This window comes from Pinus tabuliformis, chromosome 3_1 (assembly GCF_031772625.1).
Source record: "Pinus tabuliformis cultivar Carrire ecotype Pingquan chromosome 3_1, CPIR1, whole genome shotgun sequence".
In the NCBI taxonomy this organism is placed as follows: domain Eukaryota; kingdom Viridiplantae; phylum Streptophyta; class Pinopsida; order Pinales; family Pinaceae; genus Pinus; species Pinus tabuliformis.
Window position 1 is genome coordinate 299,510,268 of NC_142301.1, and position 17,523 is coordinate 299,527,790.

Consider the following 17,523-nt stretch of genomic DNA (forward strand, 5'->3'; position numbering starts at 1 on the left):
TCACAATAGATTCTTAAAAACACAGTTAAAACTTAACATGAATATTTTAACAAGATCGATGTCCTAAACCAGATACCCTTTAGTACACAAACGAGAAAGAAGCATATGCACTTCACAAAACACTAAAATATATATTTTTGGAAGTGAATAAAGCACAATTGCAATGTGCAACTACTTGAAATGATTTGTAAATACAATGCATGGGGCAAATACAGAGATCAAAATTGTGAATCCTCAAATTGACTAACTCTTGCAGTTAGAGATGAAAATTTGAGCATTTGAAGATTGAACCATTATTCTGAAGGATTGATTTCTAATGACTGAATCAAACTAAACTGGTTTGAGGGTTAACCGGCCACATATGTCAAATTGTGGTAAAAAAATTGATCCTTAGACTTGTGAGCAATTACAAAACAACAATGCGCCCCCGATGCCTATAGTGGACATTACCATGGTGAAATAAATAGGGACTTCAATCAAGAGTATAAATAGCTGATGTGCCAGAAAATGATTAAAATAATTATTGTTTAATAACTTGGATTACTCTGATTTCGTCAGGAATGCACATGCAATCAATGCACATGCCAAAGGTGTTAAGGTTGTCGTGGCAACAGATCTGATGTCTTTGACAATGTTGAAGCCTCCAGGGGAGTTTGGAGCAGATATGGCCATTGGATCTGCACAGAGGTTTGGAGAGGTTTGGGGTTCCAATGGGATATGGAGGGCCTCATGCAGCTTTTCTGGCTACTTCCCAAGAGTATAAGAGAATCATGCCGGGTAGGATTATAGGAGTGAGTATCGATTCAAATGGCAAGCCCGCTCTTAGAATGGCGATGCAGACTCGGGAGCAACATATTCGGCTTGAGATAAGGCCACCAGCAATATCTGCACGGCACAGGTAATATGCATATCGCAACTTTGCTGAATAGTTAACATAATATATGGATTAGTATTTGCTTTTGATACTTAACAGAATTTATGGGTTAGTATTTGCTTTTGATGGATTTTCCTCCCTTATATCCAAATGAACTACGCACCTCCGCTAGTAAGCCAATGACCTTATGGAGACTCCGCTAGTAAGCCAATGACCTTATGGAGACTCCGCTAGTAAGCCAATGACCTTATGGAGAGGCCAAAGGTGAAACCTTTTACCCTTCATCTTGCTCCTTTATTATTGAGGGTTGCTGATTTTGGAGAGTGTCCCAGGTTACCAAGACTGCTATGATCAAAATTGTAAGCAGATGAATTACTATGATCGAACATTCATATGCTGTTGGTGTAGACCAAAAACGTAGGGCTGTGTACTAAGCACATAAACGCTTTTAAGATTTGAGCCCTGGGTTTAGCTAGCTCTAAATCCAAATAAAATTCCCACAATTGAGATGCACTAGTGAAGGACCAGAGTATGTAATGTAACAACAAACTTTCTATACCGTTTTCTTTAAATATTTGAGCTTTTATTTCTCTATGGTTGCATGTTGCCTCAATTTTCAATGTTTCTTCAAGTTTTAACTTCAGTTGTTTTGATGGTCAATGAGGGTCTCTAGGTTAAAATGTTTTAATTTTGATTTTATACGACATATTTGGACGAGTATGGCTTTGATCATTGAGATCTTTTTGTACGCAGGCCTTGCTAGCAAACATGTCTGCGATGTACGCAGTATATCATGGTCCAGAAGGGTTGAAAAGGATTGCAGAGCACGTACATGGTCTGGCAGGAGCTCTTGCAGTTGGATATTGCACTTGGATTGTCAATACATCTGTAATGCAGAAATACATAGAAAGAAAAGAGCATACAAAACGATCTCAGATTGTTTTATCTATAAAACTGGAGGAAGGCAAAAAGGAAATAGGCTAGCCGCTATACATACATATTAATTTTCACACAGTAATTATGCGTTAAAAAATAGTGAGAATAAATTAAAATTAGACAAAACCCCTGCAACATAAAAGCAAAAATCACAATCTTAACAGAACAGTAACCGAATATTGCCTACTCACATAAACAGCCCATATATCTAGTGAATATAGTCAGCAATGAGCATGCATACACCCTTTCCCAAGTTTAAACTTATTTAGAAATAAGAATATTAGCAAAAGAAAGCTACTAGTATGTATGTACTTCAGAGCTCGTAGAAGTTGGTACAGGAAAAATTGATAATCTTCTGGCGTCAAGTCATCATTTGCCTTAATAACCTGGTGTAGATATGATTCCATAAGTTCAAATACCACATAAATGTCTTTGAATTCCCGCCTAGAGGGCGGTAACATAATGTGCTTGATTTCGACAATATCAAGATGCTGCAGCAGCCTCAGAAGCTTAATTTCACATAAAATCTGGGTTGCATCAGAAATATGTTCAAAGATATCATTCATTTTTTTTATTGCAACTTTCTCCCCAGTGTGAGTATCAATTGCAGAGCATACAACACCGTAGATCCCTTTTCCTATAACCTCCTAAATCTTGTAACGACTTGCTTCACCATATTCAGTGAAAAACTCAACCTCTGTAGGGGTCTGCATCAGGTGAATTACATCACAATCAGATTTTAAAACTTACATCATCTTCATAAAATGTGATCTGTGATAGAAACCTGAATATTTAACTAAGAAACAGATAATAAGATCTAACAGTAAGAAAAATATTAAACAGAGCAAAATAACAGGGATGATCTAGGCCTGAAATTTCCATGGCCAGATTTTCTCCCAGATGAAGGAAAGCTAACAAAATTCCCTCAAAAGCATGAAAACGATATCGAAATTGAACTACTGTGAGTAGTGACAATGCCAAAGGTTGCTTCAATGAACACTAGTAGCTAAAACATATACAGGAGTAGGAACATTGGGTTTGAACAAGCCTATGTAATTCACAATTATGAGCTATTTCATTATTGGGACACCGACAAATAAATTATTTTCCAGCTAAACCTCAAGAAAAGCATTATCAGTACCACACATGACTTAATGCCTATGACCTCATTTAAAAAATGTACAGCTATAACTAAAAATTTGAACGGAGGCCTGAACCAAACTTCAAAGTATTACCCGAACTGATTTATCTTCGTGGCAAAGTAGGATGTTCAGTTAAAATTTTAAACGGAGACCTGAACCAAACTTAAAAGTATTGCCCGAACTGATTTATCTTCATGGCAAAGTAGGATGTTTAGTTAAAATTTTAAAAACAAACTGAATGAGAAAGATTTGCCATCCTTTGTTCGAATACAGTATCAAACCAAAAAAGTGGGATCAATTTAAGCCTATAAGGAACTAAACATGCAAAATATGAGACGATGGAACTATCCTTGCCTCAAAATAGCAGAAAGCGGAATTCCCTAACATTTGGGTGAAAATTTAGTGTTCTTCAAAGAGGCATGTGAAGCATAACTGGAGGAAAATAATATTTTGCCTAAGATTGTGAAGGTGAACACCCATGAATTGATAGTCAATGAAAAGGTCCAATGCATCAATCACCTGGGTAAAATAAAAAACAACCACAATAAGCTGGATTCTTTAGGTCAACGCATGTCCAGATGTCCATATCTCTATATAGTCTGTTATAGCGCACATATCTTTGTGATCAAATTCATGATTTAAATGACATAATTGATGAACAGATTTTGATTTTCAAGACTGAATGCATGATTTTCCTTCTATAATTTGAATAGATGCAAACAAGGAAATGCGACCCTGCACAATGTGGCCTGTTCTAAAGGGGAAATGCTTTATGTCAAGAAATGGAAGGGAGTCCGAAACATAATATTCTAAAACCGTTACAGTTATTAGATGCCAAACATGACAAAAAACACCTCCCAACTAAAAAGGGCCTTGATGCTTGAAAGGCCATTCCATAGTATGGCTTCTGTTAATTTCCTCTTTAAAAGGGAAAACTATGATAATATTTTTTGATCAAAGAAGGGCAATGCATATTCACAACGAAAAAATCGGGCCTGGCACCACTCACAATGTAAGATTTTACACCAGATTTGAATACCATCATGAAATTTTACCAATGGGTTTTAACCGAGATTTGAATAGCGTCTGGAATAGAAAAGGAAATGAAATTTAAAAATAACAGAAAACTCCAGATCGATCTTACAGTGGATCCCATTGCACTTCGAAAGATAAATTTATATCTGCTTATTACGTTATCGGAAGCAGGGCAATAGTACCCTTGGATCCACGAGCCAGTTGTGACCTAACAACGAGGCTAAGTAAAAGAGCGTCTTTTTTTTTTCTCAGTACTACAAGTAAAAGAGCGCCTTATCTATTACATGTAATAGCCAAACAACAACTTGCCCGGCGTCAGCCGCAGCGTACAGTAGAAGAAGAATCACAAATTAAACCCATCTCAACCCTCTTTTACCTGATTCAACCATCTATATGTATGATGGACACCCATTAGCAGAGGATGAGAAAAGCTTCTATCTTTCTGTCAGGACACTCCAATGCAATCTCTGGAGACTATTTTTCATCCGATTGTTCTCAGAAAGGATAGAAAGCCTCCGAGAGAATGGAAGTGACCCACCTGATAGTTGCTCATCTTCTTTACATAGCTGGGATGGATCATCTGCAAGTTCCCCATTGCTGGATCTTCCCATGCCACTTATTGTTTGAGGCCCTGCAACAATATAATATTATTCCAAACAAAACCATTAACAACAAACATGCGTACAGGCACACATCCATCTATCATGGAAGGAAACCGTAACAGCGACTGGAACCGGAGACGCCACTTACCTGGCAATGCGACATCGCCACTGGCCAGGCCTCGTGTTCAGACCGATGGCTTGGCTCGTCACTCACTGATCTTCAATGTACTCGATCGCAGGGGAAATATTGAAAAGAAATACACATTGGGGTTTGGGAACTGAGGGTCTTAAACAGACGGGTAGTCGAGAATGTGCGGCCCTCCCCATCCTCCTGGCCCTCCTCTGCAGAAAAAGCTCGTGCAGCACAGGACGGACTGGCTAGGTAGATGGACGGGCTGCGCTTTAATGGATTTTTGGATTTATTGATTTTTGGATTTTTGGACGGCAGAGAATTGTTGAATCGTCTAACAATAGATCTAACGGTTAAGATTAGGACAGGGAGACATTTAGGGGAGTTCATTTCAGAGGGAAACGCCTTACGGCATAATCAGAGGGAAACGCCTTACGGCGTAATTATTTGTATTTGTTTTAGGTGCAGGATTATAATGTTTTGTTCCCAATTGAGATTGTTTCTACGGTTTAATGTAATTGGGCTGGGGATGTTTTTGAAGGACAACTTAATTCATACCGACCAAGTTGGGAATTATGATTTTAAAAGATTGCATGAAATATTATAGTCTACATTCATTAATGCCGAATTAATAGTTTTCATTAAGTGTTCTCAATAAGTGAATCGAATCTCTGTAATTTTGTTTCAGATAAAATATTATAGTTTACATCCCTCAATGTTGAATTAATAGTTTTCAATAAGTGAATCGAATCTCTATAATATTGTTGGAGATGGGAAGTGCATAAATTACTTGTTTATTTAGGCACAAAGACTTTCATAAATATTGTTAAGAAAAACATAAATAATGGTGGGAAGTAATTTTGGAAGCCTTTGGGAAGTAATTTTGGAAGCCTTTAGCTTAGTTACTAGTGACTGCTTGTCCCCACACTAACCTCTGTTGTGAGTGGAGCTTGACTTGTATTGTGAGTGGAGCTTTTTATGCAAAAACTTGCTTGGTGAAAAGTAAATAATAGTAAATACATTATCGACCTCTGTATAAACTATTTTTAGGTATTTTATATTTTATGATGGTTTTTCTACAAAGCTAAAAAAATAAAAAATCACTTAACAAGTATCTAAAACTCATACATAAATATTGCAACCATATGCATAAATTATAGCATAAAATATGTGAGGAAATTATCCATATGGCATCATATTTTGCAAAGTCTACAATAAAACCTTCACATTGTGGTAAAATCAGATGTATTAAAAATAATGAAAACCAAATTTTTATTTTTGAAAATTAAACTTGATAAGTTGCAATGGTGAATGGTCAAATCTTTTGTTAACAAGAACTCATAAAATAGTTCATAAAGTCATGTGTGGATGAGATATTTTCATAATTAATCAATTGTGACATCGAAATAGCATTTCTAGAATTAGTTTAGTAGAATATATAACTATATGTTTTAGGTGTGATTATATATTCCTATTTAGGGTGTTTGTTGATGTTATTAAGAGTGCATTTGATATAATTGAGTGAGATATTCTAAAATAAAATATTGTCTCAATTAATTGATTATAGGATAAAATAATTATTCTATATTTAAAATTCATATATATATATATATATAATAAAAACATTTAATTTAAATTCAAGAGTGTCTTCCAAATTTTTAATTTAATTATACAATTTGTCTATAAAAAATAATTTATGGAATAATATCTATAAATTTTGTGTATTATACATAGTAAGAAAAAGTTAACTCTAAATTATTATTCTATTTAATAAAATTTAAATTCATTAAAATTATTTATTTATTATTTATAATTATTATTATTCTTGTATTCAATAACTAACTATATATATAATTAGCGAAGTAAATACTTGTGATTGTTTATGGCTAAGGGAATTGGCAAAGGCAATGATTAAGGCTTTGGAAAGACAAAATGACATTTTTTGCACATTTATTTATGAAAATAATGGAAATTATGAGAAAAGGGAGGTGAAAGCCTTTCACAAGTTGCATGTATGTTTTCTTTACTAGTTTTGGCATGCATGAAATATGCATGTGGATTCTTGATCATGATCTGTCATTGGCATGGAGGATTCCTGGGTTGAAAGTGGATTACCTAGCCTTTCCATGTCTTAGATAACTATGGGGATTGTGGGTTTACTTTCATTACCTATTTTTCGTTGATTATCATGTTTCCTTAGCATGGGTTGAGTTATTAGTTCTTGGAAGCCCTGGTTGGAAGAACGCTCTAGAAGTCATGTATCAACTTGGGTTGACTTACTAGTCTTGGAAACCTTTGCTGGAAAAATGCTTTAGAAGCCCTTGGTGGGTTGAGTTACTAGTCCTGGAAGCCTTGGTTATACAAATGCTCTGGAAGCCCAGAGGTAGCTGTGAATTGAGTTATTAGTCCTTGAAATCTTGGTTGAAAAAACGCTCTAGAAGCCCTGGAAGGCTTGGATGGAGACAATTTTGATGATGGTTTTGAGATGTCCGACCGTGAGGTAAAATCACTGTTTGATGGGTTGAGGTGGATGGCATTTGGAAGCCCTGGATGAGTTTTGATTGATGTGTTATATGAGATCCAAAATTCATACTTGGAATATGGGATGGGGGCGAATGGCTGAAGAGAGATTTGGCTCAGCTATTCTACGATCGGGTGGAACGTGGAAGTGCCATATTGGGTTTGGATTTTGCATCATTAATGAAAGTTTATTTCTCCTTGTACTTCTATGAGCATTTGATGGATTATATGTGGTCTATATGGATGTAATTTCATGAGTATTTATGTTGTTATTATGTTGGTTATGTATGTGTTTTATGGCATCATCCATGTATGGCTTTCATCATGTTTTCACTTGTAATTGAATGATCAATGTATTTATTACCTAATGGATTGAATGGTAGTTGATGTATCCAAGCATCAATGGTTCTTATTGATTCTCAGCTAAGTATGAGACCCTTATGCTCAAAGTTGTTATTCACACCTATAGATTACATATTCGTGATATGTTTGAAGAAATGTCCGTCATGGCTAATAGGAGTCAAGTCAAGGTCTTAAAAAAGTATTTGCATTAATACTGTCACTTCCATGTTATTTTACTATTCTAAAGAGATAGTTAAATTATGGGTAGTGACCTAGGCTCTGGGCCTCAAAAGGTGGCTCAAATCTCGGCATCGTTGGCATAGCACATGCAAATTTAGTCTTTGGTCATTGGCAGACAAGCCTGTGAGAGAAACTTTGGGTTTCTAGATGTTGTCATGCCTATAGCATGAAAACAACTAAGACTTAATTTGTCCAAGAGTTCAGTGCGACCCAAGGGAAAGCTATCTAAAGTATTGGATTGGTTCATGAGGGTCTTGTAGCTAATGTTGAATGTCTATATGGTGTGTGTCCGTCTGTTCCACTTCCTTAACATGACTTAGGAGGTCGAAACATATCATAATGGTCCATTGTCACATGTTTACCCTAGCCGGTTGCTTGGGTAAATGTGAGAGGAAGGTGTTACAAGTTTATTGAATACCATTGATAGTTAGTGCTTATAGGCTACATGCTTACCATAGTTATTTTGTTGTAAATTGAATTTCAATGCTAAATGTTTGCATTTTCATTTATGGTTTTGGGAGTAGCAAATTCACTAGAATCAATGTATAGTACAGAAATAGGGACCTTAGAGACAACTAATTTGCTAATCAAACAAATTGCATTAAGATTAGATTTTAAATTTTATGTTGAGAATAATCAAACTCTTAAGAAGAAAAAACCAAAAAAATAAAATAATTTGATAAAGGAGTACTCTCTCAATTAATATGATATTGTAGGGAGCTCTCGGAGCCCAATTTTATCCACTCCGAACAAACTACGAATTGTTATCCACTTTAGTGTCCTCGTTCGAAATAGTGTTGGAGCAAGAAGCGTTAATGTGTCAGAGGTCATATACTCAAATTCCATGGTTGAAAACTAAGGAAACTGTTGTCTCACTTGAAACAATGTTGAAGAATTTGATGCCGGCCTTGTCACCACCAATGCAATTGTCTCTCAATGGGATTAGGAAGAGCACAATGTAACACCCACAAGGCATTGGTGCATTCGGGCAAAATGGGCGCACCCTCCGGGCGCGTTTAACTGAAGATTTGAGGTGTCAACTACGGGCACGCAACGAGCACGTGGATGAGTTGGTCGGGTGAACTGACGAGTTGGACGCGTGCCCTATCAAGGGCGACGAGCTGGCTAAAATGGGAAAGCAAATGCACGAAGTCACTTTGCAAAGGTGGCTAAGTGTTTGGCGAGCTCGTCCCTATATATGGGTAGGCAGTCCCATGTGCGGGCACCCTACTCTCGGGCTAACATATTAGAATGGTGAACCGCCAAAAGGTTGGGTCAGCTTGTCCATCGGCCGAAGCCCCCACCTTGGCATCGGCCATATAAATATGCGAAGGCGATTCATTTGAAAAGGCAATCGATCAAGGAGAAGCCATAAAAGGTCTAACATGAGCTCGTAAGTTGAGACGAGTTCTTAGGCAAGTGGTGATGAGCCTGCACGATAGGCGTACAAGCTGAACGAAGATCGTAGCAAGGATCGGGTGACGGTAAACGCGAAGGCGGGCAGACATGGCGGGCGAGATCACAGGTCACAAGGTTGGGTGGAGGCCGAACTCGGAATGCTGTGCGACATGGGTAGGGCGACCTGGTGTATGGGCGCTCGCTGGTGGATGGTGCAAATGAGTTGGAGGCAATGAGTTTGCCGAACAATGAACGGTGATTTGCAGTGGGGAAACTCATGGTGAATGCGTCCACGATGAATGCGACAAGCTGGGAAAGGTGCGATGGAGCATTTGGTGGAAACGCAGAATCATGCACGGTGTATTTCAGTGAGGTTGAATGGTGTAGCGGCGAAAGGTCAAGCTACACGGTAGCCGAACATTGTAAAATGCCAGTTGAAGTGTTTTACTCCTGATTAATTATAAAAATAGAATTTAATATAAATTCTTAACCTGCATATGGATTCTGTCTCTTGCTGTTGAATGTTAGTTTAATGTATTCCGCATATTAAATGATTTTAACATGTTAATAATTGAATGTTAGGAATAGTTTGGAAAACAAGTTAACGATGGAAAAAGTTAATTGTTTGGCCGATGCTGCACATTGGGCAATTCGTGAAAAAAGAATTGAGGGCGTGACAGATGGTATTAGAGGAAATTGCATAGACCAGGTATGTATGCAGTTTGAAGTTATGGAAAAGAAATCATGGATTCATAGTCTGGGTTTCGTAGACTTGGTGGTTCATGGCAAGACCATTCAAGCACTGGTGGACACAAGGGCCACACATAACTTCATGATGACACGGCTAGCAAAAGAAGTTAGGCTGATGATTTTCCCATCGGATGTGGAAGTCAAGGCAGTGAACTCAAGAGCTAGAGTGGCGGGTTTGGCACACGAAGTGCCTGTGCATATCAAAGACTGGCAAGGTTGATTGGACTTCACAGTGATGGAGATGAACGATTTTGACATGATATTGGGGCAGGATTTCTTGAAGGGAAATAGAGCAGTTATTGTCCCCTTCTGTGATGAGGATATGTTGATTAGAGGTTCACAAACTTGGACTTGTCCTACTCATAAGAAAAGGAAGGAAGTCAAGGTGCAGCATGTTTCTGCGTTGAGTTTGGAGAAGGCTATGCGGGAGTCAGATGTGGAGACATATGTGACAGTTATCAGAGAAGTCAATAGCGATGATGGAGTGGGGACACCTGTTCTAGATGAGGTTTCCCAGGTGCTAGCCAAGTATGTAGATTTGATGCCCGATGAGCTACCAAAGAAGCTTCCACCAAAGCGTGTGGTGGACCATAGCATTGAGCTTGAGCCAGGAAAACAACCTCTGGCTAAAGCTCCTTATCAGTTGTCAGGACCTGAGTTGGAAGAATTGAAACGATAGTTAAAGGAGTTAACTGATGCAGGTTTAATTCGGCCTTCAAGGTCCCCCTATGGAGCTCTAGTGTTGTTCCAATAGAAGAAAGATACGAATGAGCTACGGATGTGCTATGATTATCATGCTCTCAACAAGGAGACGATAAAGAACAGGTGTCCTTTTCCACTAGCTACAGATTTCTTCGATAAGCTTCTGAAAGCCCAAGTGTTTTCCAAGCGGGACTTGAGGCATGGGTACTATCAAGTGCGGATAGCGGAAGGAGATGAGAGGAAGACCGCAATCGTAACAAGGTATGGAAGCTTTGAATTCCTTGTTATGCCATTCAGGTTGTGCAATGCTCCTACCACATTTTTCACTTTGATGAATGATGTATTACGTCCATACTTGGATTTGTTCATAGTAGTGTACTTGGACGACATTGTGGTGTACAGTGATAACATTGAGGATCATAAGAAACACTTGGATTTGGTGTTTGAGGCGTTGAAGAAGAGTCAACTATACTTAAAGATGTCTAATTGTGTGTTTGCCCAGACCGAGAATCCATTCCTTAGACACATTGTGGGTCAAGGGTACATACGGATGGAGCCGAACAAGGTGAAGGTGATTGAGGATTGGGTTGAACCGAAGAATGTCCATGATATAAGGGTTTTTTTGGGCATGACCAACTACCAACGGAAGTTTTTGGATGGGTATTCCAAAGTAACATCATCACTGACAGACCTTCTGAAGAAGGACAAGTGATGGAGTTAGACAGATAAATGTCAGACGAGATTTGAGGATTTGAAGAAGAGGATGGTTTTAGCACTGATACTAAAGTTGCCAAACTTCGAGTGACCGTTTGAGGTACACACAGATGCTTCAGAGTTTGCCATAGGAGGGGTTCTTATGCAGGATGGGCATCTAGTGGCGTATGAGAGTCGCAAGTTGCAAGATAGAGAATGGGGGTATCCGGTTCATGAGAAGGAGATGATTGCGATCATCCACTGTTTGCAGGTATGGAGGCATTACTTGATTTGGAAGCCTTTTTTTGTCAAGACTGATAGCATTGCAGCAAGTTATTTTACATCACAACCAAAGCTATCAGTGAAGCAGGCTTGTTGGCAGGACTTCTTGGCAGAGTTCGACATGAATATTGAGTACCGTCTGGGTAGACTCAATGCGGTTGCATATGCCCTTAGCAGGAAGAGACAGCTAGCATCATTGGAGGGGGAGGAAAACCAAGCAGCATGAAGTACGAGATGAGTACAAATGGTAGAAGAGATGTAGAATAAGCTCAAGGAAAGCACTGAGACTGATACTCAAGTGCAGAATATAGTGTAGTAGATAAAGGAGGAGAAGACACAGAAGTTTTTTCTCCGAGATGGACTCTTTTTCTTTGGGAACCGACTCTATGTTCGAAAGTCATTTGGGCTTAGGAGGCACCTTTTGAAGGAATGCCACGATTCTCCATGGGCTGGTCACCCAGGGCAGTGTCGTTCTTTGGCATTATTGGAGAGAGGATTCTTTTGGGAAAAGATGAGGGAGGATGTGGAGGATTATGTACATATGTGCATAATTTGTTAGTAGGACAAAGCGAATACTCAAAGGCAGGGAGGTTTGTTGCAACCTTTACTGATTCCAGAGAGACCATGGATGAGTGTCTCGATGGACTTCATCACTCAGTTACCGCAGGTACAGAGGTATAATGGGATCATGGTCATGGTCGATCATTTTTCCAAGTATGATGTCTTTGTTCCAACAAATATACCTTGTGGAGCCGAGAAGACTGCGGAGTTATTCTTTAACAACATAGTGAAGTATTGGGGGATGCCATTAAGAATTGTGTTGGACCAAGATCAGTGATTTATGGGCAGATTTTGGACCACATTGTTCAAGCTAGTTGGGATAGAATTGTTGATGAGTTCGAGTTACCATCCGCAGACATATGGGCAGAGTGATCGAATAAACGCATTGCTGGAGAACTACTTGAGACATTATGTGATGGCTGATCAGAAGAATTGGCCTGAACTCTTGGATGTAGCTTAGTTCAGCTACAACATACATAACAGTTCTGCAATATGGTATAGTCCATTTGAGCTGGTGAATGGGCAGATGCCAGTCACTCTGCACACCGTAGTGATAGGAGATTTCTTGAGGAGTCCTCGTGTCAAGAAGTTCATGAAGGCTTGAGATGAGACCTTCAAGTTAGCATGGTTGTGCTTGCACGAAGCTGCAAGGAGAATGAAGAAATGGGCAAATAAGAATAGGTGGGATGCACACTTCAGTGTGGGAGATATGGTTTTTCTCAAGATCACCAGAGATCATCTTCAGCCACCTAAGGGGACTGCAAGATCTTTTACGAGGAGGTATGAAGGGCCATTTTGAGTGAAGAAGCGAGTGGGGGAGGTTGCCTATGAGCTGGAGCTTCCGCACCACATGCATATGAGACATCCTGTTTTCCATATCAGTTAGCTGAAGAAGTGTTGACTTGATGTAGAACATCCAGACAGAGTAGAGCCATCGAGGGGGGCAACTATGATTGTTGACAGACCGAATCTTGTGTTGGAGAAGATTTTGGATCTTCGAACGACAAGACTTGGGAGCAACATGAGACAGGAATTTCTCATTAGATGGAAGGATGCACTGGATGAAGATAGCTGGGAAACAGAGGACTCACTGTGGAGATGGAATCAGAAGATTGCGAAGTATGATAGAAGATTACAAAGGATAGGCGGATTGCCGAAGACGACAATGACCTTAGGTGGGGGAGGATGTAATGCCCACAAGGCATTGGCGCATTCGAGAAAAACGGGTGCACCTTCTGGGCGCGTTTAACCGAATATTTGGAGTGTGGGCAACAGGCGCACGACAGGTGGGTGGACGACTCAGTGTGGTGAACCAACGAGTTGGATGTGCGCCCGGGCAAGGGCGACGTGCTAGCTAAAATGGATAAGCGAACGCATGAAGTCACATTGCAAAAGTGGCTAAGTGTTGGTTGAGCTCGTGGTTATATACAGGTGGGCGGTCCCATGTGCGGGCGCCCTACCCCCGGGCTGACATATTAGAATGGCAAACCGCCAAAAGGTTGGGTTGGCTTGGCCATCGGCCGAAGCCCCCACCTTGGCAGCGGCCATATAAATATGCGGAGGTGATTCATTTGAAAAGGCAATCGATCAAGGAGCAGCCATCACAAGTCTAACATGAGCTCGAAAGTTGAGACGAGTTCTTAGGCGAGCGGTGATGAATCTGCATGACGGGCGCATAGGTTGAACGAAGATCGCAGCAAGGATTGGGCAACGATAAATGCATAGGTGGGTAGACTTGGCATGCTAGACCACAAGTCGCACCGCCGAGTGGGAGGTCGAACTCGGCAAGCTGTGCGACACAGGTAGGGCGACCCGGTGTATGGGCACTCACCAGTGGATGGTGCAAACAAGTTGTGGAGGTAGCGAGTTTTCGGAACAATGAACAATGATTTGCGGTGGGGAAACTCATGGTGAACGTACCCATGGTGAATGCGGCAAGCTGGGCAAAGTGCGACGGAGCGTTCGATGGAAACGAAGAATCGTGCATGGTGTATTTCGGTGAGGCTAAATGGTGCAGCAACCAAGGGCCGAGCTGCACGACAGCTGAACATTGTAAAACTCTGGTTGAAGTGTTTTACTTCTGGTTAATTATAAAAATAGAATTTAATATAAATTCTTAATCTGCATATGGATTGTGTCTCTTGTTGTTGAATGTTAGTTTAATGTATTCTACATATTAAATAATTTTAACATGTTATTAAGATGAATGTTAGGCGTAGTTCGGGAAACAAGTTAACACTGGAAAAAGTTAAGTGTTTGGTCGATGACTCACGTTGGGAAATTCGCGAAAAAGGAATTGAGGACATGACACATGGGCTCCTGTGCACTCCGTAGGATGAAATCCCCATCTCTCGCTTGCTATTGGTAGTGTACACCTTTTCATAACCCTTCTCACTAGGGACCTATGGAAAATTGATTTCCCTGTTGTACCCATCATGTTATCTTACTTGTAATATGATTATGTGCATTCACTTCAAATGTAGATATTGAAGAACACATAAAAAGATTATTGTGCGGAGGAAGCTCATTGTGCAAAGCTCCACACAACCTAGACACTCCGCACAGTAAACTTCCTCCACACTCTGCACAGCTGGAGCCGTCGAAAATGAGTACAGTTGACCATTCACAAGTTTTTATGTTTTTCTTTTTTATATATACGTGTAGAGGCCCCCTCCCCCATGCACCTTCTCGCATGGGCTTTTCCCCACACACAAATATTACCCCCGCACTTGGACTCTTGCACATACACAAATAACATACATACATTGTAGTGGCTTTGTTCTACATTTGAAAAACTAGAGGTATTAATAGCTGCCACACGCTATGACACTCCAGTAATCATATGAACAAATTTGGTCCAGACCTCCGCATAATAATATGAATATTAATTACAGATCAGCGCCATTGACTTAGATTCTTACCTCAGAGGTCCTAAAGAGGAATCCGTGTTTTGTTAAAACCAGTAATCTGAGGAGTATAACTACCTCTTATTTTGCAAGTTTTCCTCTTCTAGTGCGTTGGATGCTAGATGTCAAAGCATTTACAGCAGGCGGGTTCCATAATAAACAATACGAATGTTGCCAGAGAAAAAGTGATAACAGGAAATTGTCTAAAATTCGTGATTGAAACTCGTCTAATTAGAAAAACATTCAATTTATATCGAATTATAGCACTACGTTCCATGAAACCTGACCGGGAAACTCGTTTCTTGTTCCATTTTTATACATTCAATATTATGTGCACAATATACACTCGTGGGAGATTGGATTACATTACTAGCTCACCAAAACACCCTAACATCGTACCAGTTCTATTGCCATGTTTCCCATTTTTGGTAACATGAATTAGAACCTCACGGATAATGAAATTCTAGCTCAGTGTTTTAGTCCAGGTAATTGTAACTAAATACATTTTCCTCTTTCTATAAGAACAAAGGAAATATAGCAGTATTTTGTACCAGTATGTTATAATGTGGCTCCTTAAGTTTGGCTATTGTATGCACAATTCGATGGGTCAAAACTCTGGTATTTTCAGAACCAGAGCCAGTTACAAACCTCACATATGGTGCATCCGCCTTGACCACAGTAAGTTGCTCCTCATTCAAATTCCACCTCTGCTTTGTTGCAACATTTGTGCCGTGAACAACAGAAGTTGTTGGTGTTGATAGAAATGTTGGACCTTTTGGTTCTATCGCTCCTATCAAGCCTACCCTCATCTTCTTTGACTTGACTGTTGATAATACACATTGGGTTGAAAGCACCCCCACACTACCTCCAACAATAGACGCACCATTTACCACCCTCATAATTTGTGCAAGATCATTGAGGTCCCCATTGCAAATTAGTCGTATTAATTGTTTCTTGCCCAAATTCAGGACGCATGGAGAGCCTAGGAGAAACTACGAAGTCATGGAAACCATAACAAAGCGGTTGTTTTTCATTTCTCTTTGGGCAAGGCAGATTAGAGTCGATCATTCTTACTTTCAATTCAGTGCTCACAACAAAATGGATAATCACCCTTTGGATTGCAGCTTCAACTTCGGAGTCCACTACAAGAGATGACAATGGTCCTATTTTTTTAAATTGAAAAGAATATAGTAAAAACATTTTGTGGAAGTTCATTACGCAGATTTCTATGACATTCTTTTTTGTAGTCAAAGTGCATTGACTTTGCACTATCTGGCTATGTTTTTCCAATTTTAACCAATTTTTTGGGAAAATGCTTAATATTTGTATTTTTTCATAAATTCAAAGATGATTTTCTAATTTTCTAGAAATCTTATTTCTAATTTTTTATTGGCTGAGGGAGATTTGATGGGACATAATTACCTTAGTGGAGAGCATTTTATTTTCTGTATTTGTCAATGTTGATTATGCATTTTAAAATAAAAATAAAAAGCTAATTTTGTGATTGTCTATTCCATCAGTGGGTGCTCTAACCCTAACACTAAAACTAACATTGTTATGCTACTACTCTAACCAATAACAATAAAATTGAAGCAGATCCTTTATATAAATGAGCGAGAAGAGGTTGAACAAATTTGCAATTGATATTATTACGTTTCATCATTGTGATCACAACTTCTTGTTTAATTATTAAATCACAATTTATTACCATTTAAAATGTATTTAAAAACATTTAAATATTTTTTCAGACTACTATGTGTTTCGCTGCCCTACACAATGGTTCAGTATGATACCCCTTGTGCATAGATTTCTATGTGCGCAAATCTAATCTCCGGACATTACTCATCCATTTTTTTCTGGGCTATATTCATCTTTTATATAGTTCGAATCAAGGTTGCGAGTCCTTTGACATAGGGGTATTCATTTTGGTTTGAGTGTTGCTTGGGTTGCTTACTTCAAGTCGTGAAATTTATTAATAATATCTCGCGGTGGAAGGGAGCACAAACAATGTTGTTGATATTATGGAGTTGTTTTATAGGTTGTGGATTTTATTTTAAACTTTAGTCACAAGCAGCGATGGAGAGAAATAAAAAATATAAATCATTGGAAGCAAAGAAACCACTAGAAGCATAAGAAACAAAAAAATCAAGAAACATAAATAAACAACTGTAATCTTACCTACCAAATATATGGTATTAGAATCGCAGAGTTATAAAAATGTATGAGCAAAGAATGTCTTCAAAATCAACAAGGTGAAACAACTAAAAATTTCCATAAAAACAACAAATTATATTTCCATAAAATAGAATTGGAGAATCCAACATGGTCCAAACTCCACATTGATTTGTTTGTAATTTTGAGTAGTTTTAAATATTTCCATAACTTGGTTTCACTTTCAACAACTATTCAT

The 17,523-nt window shown here is 39.0% G+C and overlaps 1 protein-coding gene and 1 long non-coding RNA gene across 2 annotated transcripts; one reads left to right on the plus strand and one right to left on the minus strand.

Annotated features, from left to right (window-relative positions):
- The first annotated feature begins 315 nt into the window (after positions 1-315).
- LOC149186960 (glycine dehydrogenase (decarboxylating), mitochondrial-like) lies at positions 316-1,736 on the plus strand. The gene is made up of 2 exons (XM_089412710.1): positions 316-898; positions 1,628-1,736. The coding sequence occupies exons 1-2, from the start codon at positions 711-713 to the stop codon at positions 1,635-1,637; spliced, it is 198 nt and encodes a 65-aa protein (XP_089268836.1). The 5' UTR covers positions 316-710; the 3' UTR covers positions 1,638-1,736.
- Positions 1,737-4,044: 2,308 nt separating this feature from the next.
- LOC149186961 (uncharacterized) lies at positions 4,045-4,968 on the minus strand. The gene is made up of 2 exons (XR_016256170.1): positions 4,738-4,968; positions 4,045-4,618 (listed from the first exon to the last, which is right to left on the minus strand). It is a non-coding gene; the product is annotated as an uncharacterized LOC149186961 (long non-coding RNA).
- Positions 4,969-17,523: the final 12,555 nt, after the last annotated feature.